At 41.8% G+C, this 14,978-nt stretch overlaps 1 protein-coding gene across 10 annotated transcripts in view; it reads left to right on the top strand.

Annotated features, from left to right (window-relative positions):
• The window catches only part of FRY (FRY microtubule binding protein), a 433,556-nt gene that overhangs the window by 392,104 nt on the left and 26,474 nt on the right, over positions 1-14,978 (top strand). For 8 of the 10 annotated variants that reach the window (XM_045069583.1, XM_045069582.1, XM_045069576.1 and 5 more), the window contains 6 exons: positions 385-555; positions 3,520-3,528; positions 6,825-7,025; positions 7,579-7,740; positions 10,918-11,084; positions 12,450-12,639. In XM_045069583.1, coding sequence (XP_044925518.1) covers positions 385-555; positions 3,520-3,528; positions 6,825-7,025; positions 7,579-7,740; positions 10,918-11,084; positions 12,450-12,639 — 900 coding nt within the window. The remainder of the gene's footprint in view (positions 1-384; positions 556-3,519; positions 3,529-6,824; positions 7,026-7,578; positions 7,741-10,917; positions 11,085-12,449; positions 12,640-14,978) is intronic. The other 2 variants (XM_045069577.1, XM_045069581.1) reach the window with 1 other exon arrangement.

Here is a 14,978-nt window from a genome sequence, read left to right on the forward strand (position 1 = left end):
TCATGTGCTCGTATGTTTGTGAAGTGTACGTGCTTGTGTATAATTCCTAACCTCAGTTCAGAAACAATGGAAAATTTCTTGGCTGCCTAGTTTGTGAACACACACTCAGTGGTCACACACACCCAGGTGGGATCCAGTCTTCATCCACTACAAAGCACCAGTGTGACTTGAGTATTTTCCTCTTGCGTGAACTTGCGTCTTCGCGATGAGTTTAATCTGAAGGCACCTGTCCAACATAAATAATGAGAGAACCTTCTAAAAATACCCACTGAAGGAATTAGGTGTGTACTGGGAATAGAGGGCCTGAAGAGCCAATTAAGGTTTTTGTAGCACAAACACCGAAGGGAGAACGGTCTCTCAGGAGAGGACGCTTGTGATTCGCAGGTGATTTTCTCGTCGTGCGGGGATCTGGACCTGCTGGAGCACCAGACGAGCCTGGTGTCTTCGGAGGACGGCGCCCGCGAGCAGGAGAACATGGACGACACAAACAGCGAGCAGCAGTTTAGGGTGTTTAGGGACTTTGATTTCCTGGATGTGGAGCTGGAGGATGGAGAGGTACGGTATATTCTCTGTAAGGAATAACTCACTCCGCTTTTCCTTGACTAACGGAAACAGTTTCTTTTTACCCGCTAAATAATGAGGTTTTTATGAGCGAGTCCTTAATTGGAAAGCTGTAAACTTTATTTTGAATCAGCTTATTCAAAGGACAGCAGCTTAACTTTGGCAAAAGTTACCACACCCTTCCTGTCTGAGTCCACGGCGTAGGCTGCCAAGTTATTTCTAAATGGCAAAGAGCTGACGTTTAATGATCACACAAAGAGTGTGTGTGTACAGTCCAAAGGTGAACTTAAAAAAAAAAAAAGAAAGAAAAAAAAGAAATCACAAAAACATTCAAGTTCTGAGCCCGTTCGCTGGTACCTGGGTAAAATATGCTAAGCATCTAATTATTTTTCTTTTTTTTTTTTTTTTTTTTTTTTTTTTTTAAGGATTTTATTTATTTGACAGAGAGAAATCACAAGTAGATGGAGAGGCAGGCAGAGACAGAGAGGGAAGCAGGCTCCCTGCTGAGCAGAGAGCCCGATGCGGGACATCTAATTATTTTTAAAGTGAAATTACTCTAATTCGATCGCTTCAAAGCTTGCCTGCTCCAACAGGAGATGGGAGCCTGAGGGCTCCGGCGTCTTTGTGCTGTTTGATGAAATCATTACAACTTGAAACAAGATAGAAGGCGCGTGAAGCTCTGCTCTAGGTCCATAGCTAGCGTTCCCGACACCTGGAGCAGCTGAATTCATGTCTCAACCGGCAAATGCAGATTCGGGGATTTGAATGATAATTATGGTAATAGGATGCTTTCAGTTATGAATCATGATTTTGAAAACTAGGATTGGAAGGAGGGGCATCATTCTGACCCTCTCATTTCCAGTTGGGGCTAGTCTCGGCCTCGTGGAGGAAAACAAAATTGACTGATGGGAGACTAGCATATATAATACGCCTAGTACCGAGCCGGCTCACTGGGTTCCTTAACACACTGGAGTTCAGGTTTAGCTAAATGCACTGATTTTCCCAGAAAGAGAAAGGGCTTTATGCCAGTCTTTCAGTTAAAGTAGAGGCCCATATTCGCAGTTTATCAGATCCTCTGATGGGCATCTCCTGACTTAACTATGAACTTGTAGGAAATGGTGCTTCCATTAGCTGCTCACCTTCCCTAAAAGGACATGATTGTAGACCAGTCCTCTTACACTGCAGTCAGGCCAAGGAGCTATCTGTTTTTGTTCCTCCCATCCATGGCTTACCCTGGATGTCTGGGGAGAATTATGTCCTCAGAATGAAGAATGTTTTCTTTACCTGTTCTTTCTGTAGAAAACAAGTTTAGCAGATCCAGTCCTTAAGACATCTTTAAAACAAGTGTCAGCTTTTCACCATGAATTAGTAAAAAGTATTGCAGAGTTTTCTGACTGTTAATGAGTAATAGAGAAATCAATAACTAACTAAGTGGGGTGAGGATTGTTTTTAAAAGTCTAAAGCAAAATACAACCATTTAGAATACTTTCAAAATGTCCCTGGGGCAGAGCTACGTGTAATATCAGAAGATTAGCTCCCTGATCTGGGCCACTGACCTAATCTTTGTTCTTCGGCTGGAATTCAAGCTTAGGTACCCTCTTTACTCTGGAAGTTAAAGAAAGGAGGGAAAGCTTAATGAAGACAGGGAGGTACCACTTTCCAGTCTCAGCCAAAAGAAAAAAAAAAAGTGTTCTGGGACATGACCTCTCAGGAGTGATATAGAGGAATCAAACACAATTTCAGAAAAACGAAAAACTTTCATTTCTGTCAAAACAAAGGAAGGCAAATTTGAGGTGCCTCTCAACTTAAATTTTATGCTAATGGTTTTCAGGAACAATAAATAATGAATACTTGCTCTTCCTTCTAGTGTTCTATTATCCTAGCAGACGAAAATTTCCAAAATCATAGTGATCATTTTATCTTATATGATTAAGATTTTATAAGAGTGTGAGGTTATATATTCCATCTAAGTAGAATAAACTATCTGAGAATGTTTTGCTCCTTCTCAATAAGATTATAATAAGGGATCCTAGCAAGTTTACAGAGTGCTAGAGGAAAAATGCTCAAGCTTTGGTCAGGCAGGTCCAACTTGGAATTTTGGCTCTCCCACCAATGTAGCTTTATGCCCTGAAACGTGGATGCCATCTCTCTTGACTTCCTCATCTATTAGATGGGTATGCTAATACCTGCTTGTCAAGTTGAGGCAGGGAGTAAGATAACCTCTACGGAGTGTCAGGCACATAGCAAGCATTCCTTTGTTCTGTCGTTGGTGAAAAATTTCAAGCATAGTCTCATCTGAAGAGCCAAGCTTATCTGGCGTCTATTATCAAAAAAGAAAGACAAGCTTTTTGTTTTGTTTTGTTTTATGTCTCTTCCTTTTCATTAAATAGTCTCAGAATGTATTGACTCCTATCTGTAAGTTTACCTTGGGATTTTTCTGAATCTTTAAAAGGTAATGTGTCCTTGCTATTAATTGCACATCAGCAGTGAACATATCCTAACCGAAAACACTTCCGTCTTGCAAGGTAGATGAGGGGATGCCAACTTTCTTCCCCCTACTTGATGGCCCTCATTCGTTTTCTCACAACATTTAACAATTTTCTCACAAATAAAAATGTAAGCATCCGCGGCCCCCTCCAAAATAAAGTGTTGAGGAGCAGAAGTTGCTAGGCACCAAAGTGGCAAGCTCTTCCAGAAATTGTACTTATGATTTATTACCCTGGCTAGAACATCCACCCCTAAAATGGTTGGAACTTCCTGGTGTTTGATACTGATTTCTCTCTCTGGAGGGTTGTCTATCTTTACCTTTTTTTTTTTGAAGTCACATCTACTGAAGCCTATTTTGTTGGCCCTGTTTATTGCTATTGTGTTAAAACTAAGATGAATGCACTTGAGTATCTTTAATCATTTTAAATAGACCTCTCATTTGTTTTTCTGTCCATTTACTCTGCTACCAAGGAACTTCAGGTAAGATGATTGCTATCTTTAATTCAGATATGCTAAGTAGATGTTTTGCATCATTGCAGACTTATAACAACATAATTGCTTTTTTCCTCCCTTCTAGCATATGTATGCTTGTTTGCGGGCATATTTACATTGAGGTGTGTGTGATACAAAGATTTTTCTTTGTTGCTCCAGTATGGAAATATTTTTCTAAACTATAAACACAAATGTTTTCTAAGCTATAAACACTATAGTTTTAAAACCTTGAGATGCCTAGTCTAGAAGCTGCATAAGTATATCTCTTGAGCGAATGTGAGGTTTTAAATATGAAAATCTATGGAAATTTTATGATTTCTGAGAAAGCAGCTGTCCAATTGGATTGGTTCTGTGGTTCAGTTCTCTTACGAAAAGTGAAGTCAGCAAGCTGCAGCTCACAGTATACCACCAACACTTCCAGTTAGATCCTTTCCAGGCATGAGATGCCTGGAAATGCACTCTCCAGTGCATTTAGATGCCTTTCGAGGCACTCTGTCTGTATGGCGACTATATAAACTTTCATGCGAATGAGAACCATTTCTCAAGTAATGGGAAGTGCTAATAATAACCGCATGTGGACAACAGTCATAAGCCAGGATCGTTGGGGGCAAACTGACCTATGAGCACCCTACTGTACTTGACCATGCTGCACCTACATTCTTTCAACAATAAACCTTACTTGACAGAATTCTAGAATTAAAAAGAATTATTTCAAAGAATATTATTTCTGACACTTCTAGAATGTTCTATCACTAATACTTTCTCATCTCAGTATAAATCCTGAGTAGTTATTTAAGTTTGATAACTGACAGATGCAGATTGTCTTGAATAATTCGCCATGTCCTGAATTTCTCACACATAGAAAATCTGACATAATCAGTAGAACACTGTTTTGACTTTTGACCACATAGGTTGACTTTTAATTACCACACACGTGAACTTGAGCTAAACTATAGCACTACTGACTTTTTTTTTGTTCCATCTTTTTTTATTATTGAGGCATTATTAACATATATAACATTATATTACATTGAGGGGTACAATATAATGATTTTATAGTCATATATCTTGGGAAATGATGGCCACAATAAATCTAGTTATCATCCTCACCACACAACATTACAATTTTTTTTCTTATGATGAGAATTTATTTTATAATTGGAAGTTGGTGAGCACTATGGACTTTCTTTCAATAAGCACATACTTGACCTTGAGCTAGACTGTAACACTATTGACTTTTTAATATTCACACACTTGAACCTCGAGCTAAACTATAGATACCCATACTATAGATGCACTACTACATCTCAATTCTTCAGCCACTACCAGGGAAACAGTTTCAACACGTTCACCTCTAATGGAGCTACTGCATCTTCTAGAAAGACACCCAGATATTCCTCCTGCAACAACAGCCTTCCCTTACCCCTAGTTCTCATGCCTGGTGTACTCAGGTCTTCACCAGAGGTGTAGTCGTTACAGTAGGAACAGCGATCCATGCCCAGGGTAGCATTCCCTCACCCAAGACATCTGTATTTCTCTGTAAGCTCATGATTCTTCTCAGGTTCAGTGTGCAAGATGTCCAGAATTGTTGCCTAAGATAGTTCATCCAACCCATTCACTGAGGTGGTGCCAGAGAATCAGCTTGAGGAATTACGTTTTATATTCATATTTGTGTATTTCTCCCAATAATTTTCACCTTTCTCTCCTTTTTCTCTATATTCTTATTCTTTTCATCTTTTTAATTTCTTCACACCTAGCATTTTATTTTTCTTTCCAGAACTCTCACCTCTTCCACATTTTTCTATCAGTTTTTCACGATATAGCTATTTTAAAATCCCAACACAACAGTTAATCTTTTCTATTAGGAAAAAAAATTATGTGGTGACAATTTATCTTAGCAGATACAGATAAAGGTATAGATACAGATAAAACAGCAGAAACAGCTACTCTTTATAATCAAACAGTCCTAAGAACAATCCTAAACATCATATATGTGAATAAATTATGATAATTTTTGTATCAGATCCAGAATGGGTTTGGGATTCTTACCTATTGCCTTCTACCACAAATAGCCAAAAAAAAGACTTCATAAAAGTTAAAGGGATCTATGAGGGATCTATGAGGATGGCAAGATTTGCTCCATTAGGATCCAGAAGAAATAGATCCTTAACCCAAATGAAGATTAATAAATTTAAAGCTTATACTTTTAACAGTGATTTTACATCTCTCATATTATATGATTATGCTACTGAGCTCCCACCAGAAGAAGTTACTTTATTTCAGCAAACCATCAGACAGTGTTTCAAATGACTTCTAAATGAAAAGATTCTGGGCTAGATTTCATTCAGTTATATATTTACATAGGTAAAAACTTGCTTATCAAGGGACCAGGGAAGACTTCTCTTCCTTTATTCCTGTTTTAACAGAAAAAAATAAAACCCCAATTACTTTCTAGGGAAGATTTTTGTGTTGGACAAATATGCTTATTTAATATCAAATGGTCTGTAAAGAAAGTCTGGGATATGAGAAGCTCTAATGCCTGCATTGCCACTTAGAGCAGGTCTTGGAAATGAAAAGGTACAAGTCAGCATTAGCGCTTGGTACCAGGTCAATCATCTCAGGTCCAGGAAAGCAACAATTTTCTATGGTGGGACAGTTATTTAAAGATGAACCTAAAGCAAAAGTTAAGCCATGCTGCTCTGGCCTTTGCATAGTGCATGACCCATCAGACTTCACTCAGCTGCTCTCAAATATTCTTTTAACTCTGCATTTGATCTGCGAAAACTGCTGTAGCAGGAACAGGCTGGAATGTTTACCTAATACTCTTCTACTTAATACCCAGAGGATGTGGAATGTGCTACAGCATAGCTCCTACTCTTTTTCCTTCCGAAAACAGTACTAAATGGGCCAGGGAGGGGCCATACCTCTTTGGAGGTTGTTTTAATACAAATGGTCTCTTTCTTACTGATTTTCGGACACCTAGATCATAATAGAGTTGACCAAAGTCACCTTTTAAAAAATAAATAAATAAAACATGATATTACCCACCAGGCCCAAGAGAAGTGTGTAATCACTTCTACCTATAATTCTATATGCATTGAGGTGAAAATAGTATGCTTTACTACCTTTCACATCACGTAAACAAAATGTTTGGTACCAAAGTAGACGAGAGCTTGGAAGTTCATAATGAAAGCGTTTATTTCTAAGCTATGACTAATTGAATGTGTGAAGGTGTGAGTGCAGGAAGATTCTGGCATAAAAACCAGCCGATGCTGTGATTTCAGGGTGAGAGCATGGACAATTTCAACTGGGGAGTGCGCAGGCGTTCTCTGGACAGTTTGGACAAGTGTGATATGCAGCTCCTGGAGGAGCGCCAACTTTCAGGAAGGTCTCCCAGCCTAAATAAAGTGAACCACGAGGACTCCGATGAGTCCTCCGAAGAGGAGGACCTCACAACCAGCCAGATCTTGGAGCACTCTGACCTAGTGAGTAGGCCTACCTTCCCACCCTGTGAAACAGGAGACTTATTTTTGTAATTGAGGCAAGAGTGTGGTTACCAGGTGCCGCTAAAGAAACTTGGCACTGCTGCTAAACTTAACACCCAAAATGTCAGGGGGTGTCTGACTGATGGTAATAACCAGCCTCTTGTCTACAGGTTGCAAACAGACACAAATACTGGGGTGTTTGTTAGAAGCCTTGAACACCATCAGATCTGTTAAGGCCTTTGCTTTTTCTTAGATATGTTTACGAAGCTGGACTCTTTCTAAAAATGCGTGAGACATCTGACGTTTTTAGGAAATATAATGGACATTTGTTTGGGGTTAACTGAAAATATGAGTGCTTGTGTTTTAAGAGTTCTGTGCCCTAATGCCCTACACCAGCTGCTGGGGTTAAGTTCCAACAGTAGTGAGATGGGCATGTTAAATATTTGTCACCCCAGAGTGAGCTCACACAATGGTCTGTACTCTTACATAAAGGATCATTTGAGCTTTTAAAGAAACTCCACACTGTGTTTTATTTGCTTTGCTCTCTCTGCAGATCATGACTCGCTCCCCTTCTGAGGAGACGAATCCCATGGAATCGCTCACCACAGCCTGTGATATGACCCCTGCAGACCCTCATTCCTTTAACACCAGAATGGCTAGCTTCGAGGCGTCTTTGTCCGATATGAATAATCTGCAGATTTCTGAGGGCTCCAAGGTGAAGAGATTTGGGCAATCATGATTGTAGTTTTCTTAAAGAAAAAGTACTTCCAATTTTTTGAGAAGTCTTTGGGGGCTCTAAGTGGAGGGACTGTATCTTTTTTCTTTCTGACTTTGTTGAAATAATTGAATTTGTGCATGGGAGCCTATGTTTGGAAGTTGTTTTACCCTGCCAAATGAGCAGCCATCTTCTTGTTGGTTGAAAGAGATTCACTTTGAGGTCTCATTCAAAGGAGACATTTCGCATTTTCCGTATAGCAGGAATGCTGCTGATTAATGATAAAACTAATCAGTGCATGTCTGAGCATATGGATAATTTCAACTGAAATTTGACTTGGAAATTGCTGTTCTTCGTCATGACTTTTACAAAACAATATGCTAAGTGAGGTGTGGGTGTCTGCATGTACTTGGGGAAATTTTTTCCTATGTAGGAACCAGTTACACAATTTGTACATTGATTCCACTCTGGCATTTTAGCATACTATTGGAATTTTCAGTGTTAATCACAATATTATGCCAGATTTAAACAAAACTGTCCTAGCCAGACTGACGAGAAAAGTAAGTAACAGATATAATTTTCTTATTTAAAAGGTCAGGTCTTTAAAAATCTAGCAATTAAAATGATTGATTAAATTACACTTAAGGTTAATTTTGTCAAAATTTCCCTAAGATATCTTAATCATAAAACGATCCGCACTGTGTTCACATAACTGCCCACATATATGCCCCTTAGTATAGAATTGTATTTTCTTATATTACAAATAAAAAATAACCTACTGTTGGTAGTAGGTGTCCTTTATCCTGAGTTTGCTATGGTAGTATAAGTTTGAAAGAGAAAGTTATAAAATGATCTTTAAAATATATAAAAGTATATTTTTTCTGATACTTCTAATGGAAAAAAATATATAATACTGGCTGTTGTGTATTCTTTTATAGTGCACTTGAAACAGATCTGAGGTCCAGGGAAATCAACATACTTTAAACCAAGAACAACCAATCAATCATAATCACTTAAAAACATTGAAGCGGGCGCCTGGGTGGCTCAGTGGATTAAGCCGCTGCCTTCGGCTCAGGTCATGATCTCAGGGTCCTGGGATCGAGTCCCACATCGGGCTCTCTGCTCAGCAGGGAGCCTGCTTCCCTCTCTCTCTCTCTCTCTCTGGCTGCCTCTCTACTTGTGATTTCTCTCTGTCAAATAAATAAATCTTAAAAAAAAAAAAAAAAAAAAAAAAAAAAAAAAAAAAAAAAAAAAATAAAAACATTGAAGCTTAAGAAATTATTTATGAGAGTGCCTCGGTGCAGAAGGACTACAGTGTGGATTCTCAGAGTCAGCAAAGTCCCTTTTCTTGCCAAAAAATCCAGAAAGGAAACTTGTCTGAGATTAAAATGCCTAAGATTAGTCCTAAGAAATTACATTTCATGGGAAGCACATCACAAAATAAGTGTGCACGTATTCGCATTTGCTATTTTCAGTCTTAGAATAGTCATTTTCTCAATTTTTCAATTTTGATTGCTAAGTTACATAGATTTCTCCTAGAAAGCACTACCTGAGTGGTAATGTATTTATGAACTCATGCAGGAATCCTCTAATTCAATCAAGGAAAATTTAAGTCTAATTTCTGAAAGGCTCTCTCTGTTTTCCACCCGAGCTGGGTTTCCACAATGTGCAATATAGCCGTGATGTGAGAAAGGGAAAATAAAAGACATTTTTGTGAGAACTCAGCCCTCCCCCAACAGATTCAGATTATGTACACTAATAACCCAGACCAGCCACCAGCAGCCAGTCTCGTTGGCACCGCTGTAGTTTTAAAAAGCCGGAAAGAGCAGATATGAATAAGCCTCTGGAACTCAGGATTTATGAGCAATTCCTTCAAAGACACGAGATATCTTGTTTCCCTAACATATCTTTAAACACCCCTCTTCATTTCTCTATGAATCCTAGATTCAGAATACCAATTGGGTGGCCAGCCAACAACCCATGATCATGCTCAAATTCATATATATTTCCATTTTGCCTGGCTTCGGTTTTGTTTTAAGAAAATGACTCACTGAAACATGTGCGTGTGATGTCTTCCTCTCCTCTTCTGGTCTGTAACCCACTTGCCGTCCTTCCTGTCCTAAAGAACAGTCAGTTCTCCAGCTGAGTCCCCCTGGCCCGCATTCAAACCCAGCCTCTTTTTCCATCACACTTTCTGCATCTCCCTCCTGCCCCTCACTGCTCCCAACTCTGCCTGACCCAGAGCCCTTGCATTTCGCTGCTCATTGTACAGCAGTGTGAGAGCAGCCTCTCCTATCCGTTATCTTCAGGGGGATTCCAAGAGCAAAGCATGTATGTAAGTGGGCCTTAGAGGATGGCCAGTATGGAAAGGCCTAGCAATATGGCGGGCTCGGTGAGCAGCCGTGGACCACTCAGGGGTCCTGCAGGTAGATCTTGAGCATTCACTGTAGCAGTCACTGGTGATTCTAAATTCCAGTTTCCATAGGTAAAGGAATTCTGTATCAGAGCATTCCCTCTGGATAAGCTCACTTTGGAAGGCAAGGTTTGTACAGTGGAAAGAGCTCTGAATCCAAGGGCCCTGATTTATCTACTTGATGTCAGGCAAGTCCCTTCCCTACACATGAGTTTCTTATAAAATGTGAGGGCTGGGGGTGCCTGGGTGGCTCAGTTGGTTAAGTGGCTGCCTTTGGCTCAGGTCATGATTCCAGGGTCCTGGGACAGAGCCCACATCGGGCTCCCTGCTCAGCAGAGAGCCTACTTCTCTCTCTCTCTCTCTCTCTGCCTGCCTCTCTGCTTACTTGTGCTCTCTATCTCTCTGCCAAATAAATAAATAAAATTTTTTAAAAATAGATAAAATGTAAGGGCTAGATCAAGGGGTCTCTGTGGTCTTTTCCAAGTTTAGCATTTATACTCCCATGATCATGGGTCAAATAGGGCAATCTACTGAGAGCCTCTTTGGAAACTATTATAGGCAAGACTGAAAAGAAGGTAAAGAATGAACAGTACTTCAGAGAATTCCCCAGTCCAGTTATATCAAGTGACTGTTTTGTAGTCGGAAAATCAATGCCTCTGATTTCTATCACTCTCGGGATTTGTCTCTTATTTTTCCTTTGAATGGACTTCCCCAAAGATATTCTTACATGATTGGGGGATTCTTTCCTATTTTTCTTCTTCCAGGCTGAAGCCGTCCAGGAGGAGGAGGACACGGCCGTGCAGGAGGACGATCTCTCCAGTTCTGTCAATGAACTCCCAGCAACCTTCGAATGCAGTGGCAGCTTCAGCCTGGACATGACTGAGGCAGAAGAAAAAGGCGACAGAGCCATGGACCAGTTTACTCTCGCGAGGTAAAGAAGCCCCTGGTGGAAATGAGCGGTGACGGCGTACCTGGCACCTGGCACGTTGTATCGCATTCACTTACGTCAAGTGGAAGGCCACACGGCACTGCCGGGACTTCCTAAAGAAGAGTCGAAATCGACTTCTGACCCTGAAGGCTTTTAGAGCTGGTCGGAGTCCTCCAGTGTCAGAGCAGGGCCTGGTGCGGAACTGAAAGGGGTACTCAGGTAGTGACTCCTAAAAGCCACAGAGTAACTCAAAAGCCAAAGAGGGCCTGGGGACATGGTCTAAGCTTTGCAAGCTTTGAAGATAAGCAAGACTGGCAAACCTTGGAAATTCTTTCCGCTCTGAGCTAAAAGACAAGTACAAGAGGCTCTTTGTAAGTTAAATACTTACTCTTTTTTTAAGTGGGAGGCTTTCAGCCTAGTGGCTGATGTTTCTGAGACGAGTGAGACACAGAGAATAGGAACAGACAAAAATAGAGAGGAATAGATAAAAACACTAACGCAGGGGCGCCAGGGTGGCTCAGTCGGTTGAGCATCCCACTCTTGATCTCAGCTCAGGCCTTGATCTCAGGGTTGTGAGTTCAAGGCCCGCATAAAAAAAAAAAAAAAGCCACTGCAGTGTCTAGAAAAAGATTCACAAGTGATAAGGCTAGAGATTTACTTCCGGAGAAGAAAGTCAAAATCCTAAAATCTCTCTTCTGAATGTGGAAAAGAACTAAGGAGCTTTTGATAAGGCTAGACAAAGACCCTCTGTTGTGGTGAGAATGATCTGTGCTTGGAAGGAAGAGCTGAAGGGAATAGAACCTAGAGAAGACCTCGACCTTCCCCCCCCCCCCCCCCCCCCCCCCCCCCCCCCCCCCCCCCCCCCGTGTTCATTCTCTTTCCTGCCTTCCTCCCTCTGGGTCTCTCTCACCTCGCCTTTCTATTCTTCCACTACCCTTCTCTCCTCCACCCGCCCCTCCTGGGCATTCATGCATGTGCAGCCATTAATACTCATCCCCCACAAAGGACAAGTGAAAAGATTCCAAATTTTGTTCTAATGGTTCTCAATGAAAACTGAAAAGGCGCAGAAGAGCCAAAAGTATTGTTTATCTGTCCGGGGACCGGTGGCTGGGAAAGCGAGACTGTTCGCTCTTGGATGCTCCTGGGGCCGGACCCCACTCGCTATAAAGGCAGTCAGAAGGGGAGGAAACCCAGCAGCTCTGGAGGTGAAGGTTCTTTGTCCTAAGATTCAGAAGAGACTGTCGAAGATGGGGGAAGCAGAGCGGGGTCCCCGCAGCCACCTCGAAGGGAGGCCGGGCAGGACAGCGGAAGGGGCTGGGGAAGCAGGAGGACGGCACTGGGTGACTGGGTTGTTCTCCTCTTTCCCAGCTTTGGAGAAGGTGACAGGGGGGTCTCTCCGCCGCCCTCGCCCTTCTTCTCGGCCATCCTTGCTGCCTTCCAGCCGGCGGCCTGCGACGACGCAGAGGAAGCCTGGCGCAGCCACATCAACCAGCTCATGTGCGACTCGGACGGCTCCTGCGCCGTGTACACATTTCATGTGTTCTCCTCCTTGTTTAAGGTACGGGGCTCGCGGTCGGGGGACTGCTCGCAGGCGGCAGGCTAGCTTCCGATGGCGGGAGGGGCGGTGGTCTCCTGCTGGGCTCGTATTGTTTGCTGCTCCAGGAACCCCGGGGTTGCGTCTGACTCCGGCCTTTCTAATAACGATAATCTGCTCGGCCGTCGCCAGCTAGGATTGCAAGAGCCTTGTCCCCAGAGGACGTAGTATCCGTGCTGGACTGTTCGCTCTTGCCGTTCTGGCTTTTTTGTAGAGGTCATCCATCCCAGATGTCATCCGTGACACCAGAACCAGCCAGTGGTCTCTTCTGCCAAGCCTAGCCTCATCCTGTCCTTCCTCTTGGACGCTTCCTCTGTCTCTCCCTTTTCTACATTATTCGTGTTTAGCCTTTCATTATCTTTTATCTCTTTTCCCCCGCATGAATTCCTTAAACGTGTTGTAGATGCTTCTGAACACATGGGCGGTCATTCTTTGCTTCTGCATGAACCAGAGCCTGCTAGTCGGTCCATACAGAGTCTGCGTGAACTGGAAACAGGCCCCTTCCTCCAGGCCCATGCAGTACCGAGTGTGGCCAGCAGAGGGCAGCCTGGCTCCCAGTCCCCCTGCCAGGCTCCCGTGGCACCTTGCCCATGGCTCAATGTAGCAATCTCTTTGTGGACACCTTCAGATTTCACTTGTTATCCCCAAACACACTTATAACAATGACTGAACCAAAGAGATGGGGAGAACTCAACTTCTGAGGGGTGCTTGAAGGTTTATTTTGATGCCTGCCTGTCTGTTGGTGTGCAAATTCCTATTAGCTCCTCTATGTATCTTGCTCTGAACTTTGACTCCAAATTTCATCAAATGATGGCGGAGGTAGGAGGCGGCAAAAGAAGAGACACCGCTTGTTATGAAGCAACCCCAAAGGTCTTCCATCATCACTGGAGTTAACTGGCCCTGTGTGCAGTATTTGAAGGCGAGCCTAAGAAAGTAGCAGGGCGGGGACTTACACTCAGGATGAGAAAAGATGAAGTTATAGGTGAAAATTGGCTGACATGGAATCATAGTTACCATATAGATTAAGAGAAAACTTGTTTTGAAAACCCAGTGTGTACAGTATTCCTTTTTTTTATTTTTTAATATTCAGAAACTAGTGAAGATTATATACTAGCAATTCACTGTAGTTTACTCACAGTGATGAGATTATGGGTGCCTTTTTTTTTTTTTTTTTTTTTTGCCCCCTTCTTTTTACTTTCTTTCAAGTTCCTGTTTTCCTATAATAAAGGTGCCTTTCTTTTGGCATTTTTTCTAAACTTACATTTGATAACTCACAAAACAGAATTGCCACTAATAATAGAGGGGAAACATGGAAAGGGACGATACAGTTGCAGCCTCCAGTAGACATGAGTGATGGGGAAATGAACAGACAGACAAGGGCAGAACCCCCTTACCTGGTTTTATAGGTCGAGTTCTGTTGACTATATACGAGAGGTGGACCGTAACTTGGTTGGCATGAGGGATGGGCCCATTCATTGATTACCTTCAAGAAAAGCCATGGCAGAAGGGAAACACAGGAAAACCAGGAATTCTATTAAAAGTGGGATTGTCTGCCTTAACAAAGTTTCCATCTATAAAAGGTAAAGTCCGTTTTTGAGCTTGGTGGCCCTTCTTATGACCCATTTTCTTGGAGAATTATATACCAATGGTACTAAAGCTATGGTTTCTCACCATAGCTTTTACTGAGTGTTATTGTGCTCTCTCTCAAGTTTTCAGTTTACTTTCTGGGAAATCTTTTAGAAAGTTGATGGGACAAAGTAAAGTTGTGTCTGAGATTAACTGGAAGCTAGAGGGGCTTGAGAGAGAAAACAATTGTTTGTTGAGAGATAAGAACTCCAAAAACACTCTAACGTTGAGCCAGATTGAAATGTTAAACCATTTGAATTACCATTTGAAGCAAATTTATTTGTTAAAGAATAAAGTAATTTATTTTTAATATTGTTCTGAAGTCTATTTAAATAATGGTTAATCATTAATAATTTAAATTTGGCTGTTTTGGTTTTTTTTTTTTCTTACTACAGTCACTAGCACTATCTGTGCTCAGTTTTCTCATCCCGAGCAATATTTTTCCCTCTACCTAGAATGGCCGTGTCCTCTTGGCCCTCAGTACTCCCATAACATGCAGACCCCTGACTGGGGCTCACTTCAGTGAATGAAGCCTTCCCTTCTTCCTGTCACCTGGGATCCCAAGCACATTGTGGTTACATCTGTCATGCCCGTCACATTCTGTGAGAATTACCCATTGTCTCTTTGCCTCAGAGAGGGGAAGCAATGGTGTCTTAGACCTGGCACAGTTGCTAACA

Source organism: Mustela putorius, unplaced genomic scaffold (genome assembly GCF_011764305.1).
Source record: "Mustela putorius furo isolate JIRA1106 unplaced genomic scaffold, ASM1176430v1.1 tig00003942_pilon_pilon_pilon, whole genome shotgun sequence".
NCBI lineage: Eukaryota > Metazoa > Chordata > Mammalia > Carnivora > Mustelidae > Mustela > Mustela putorius.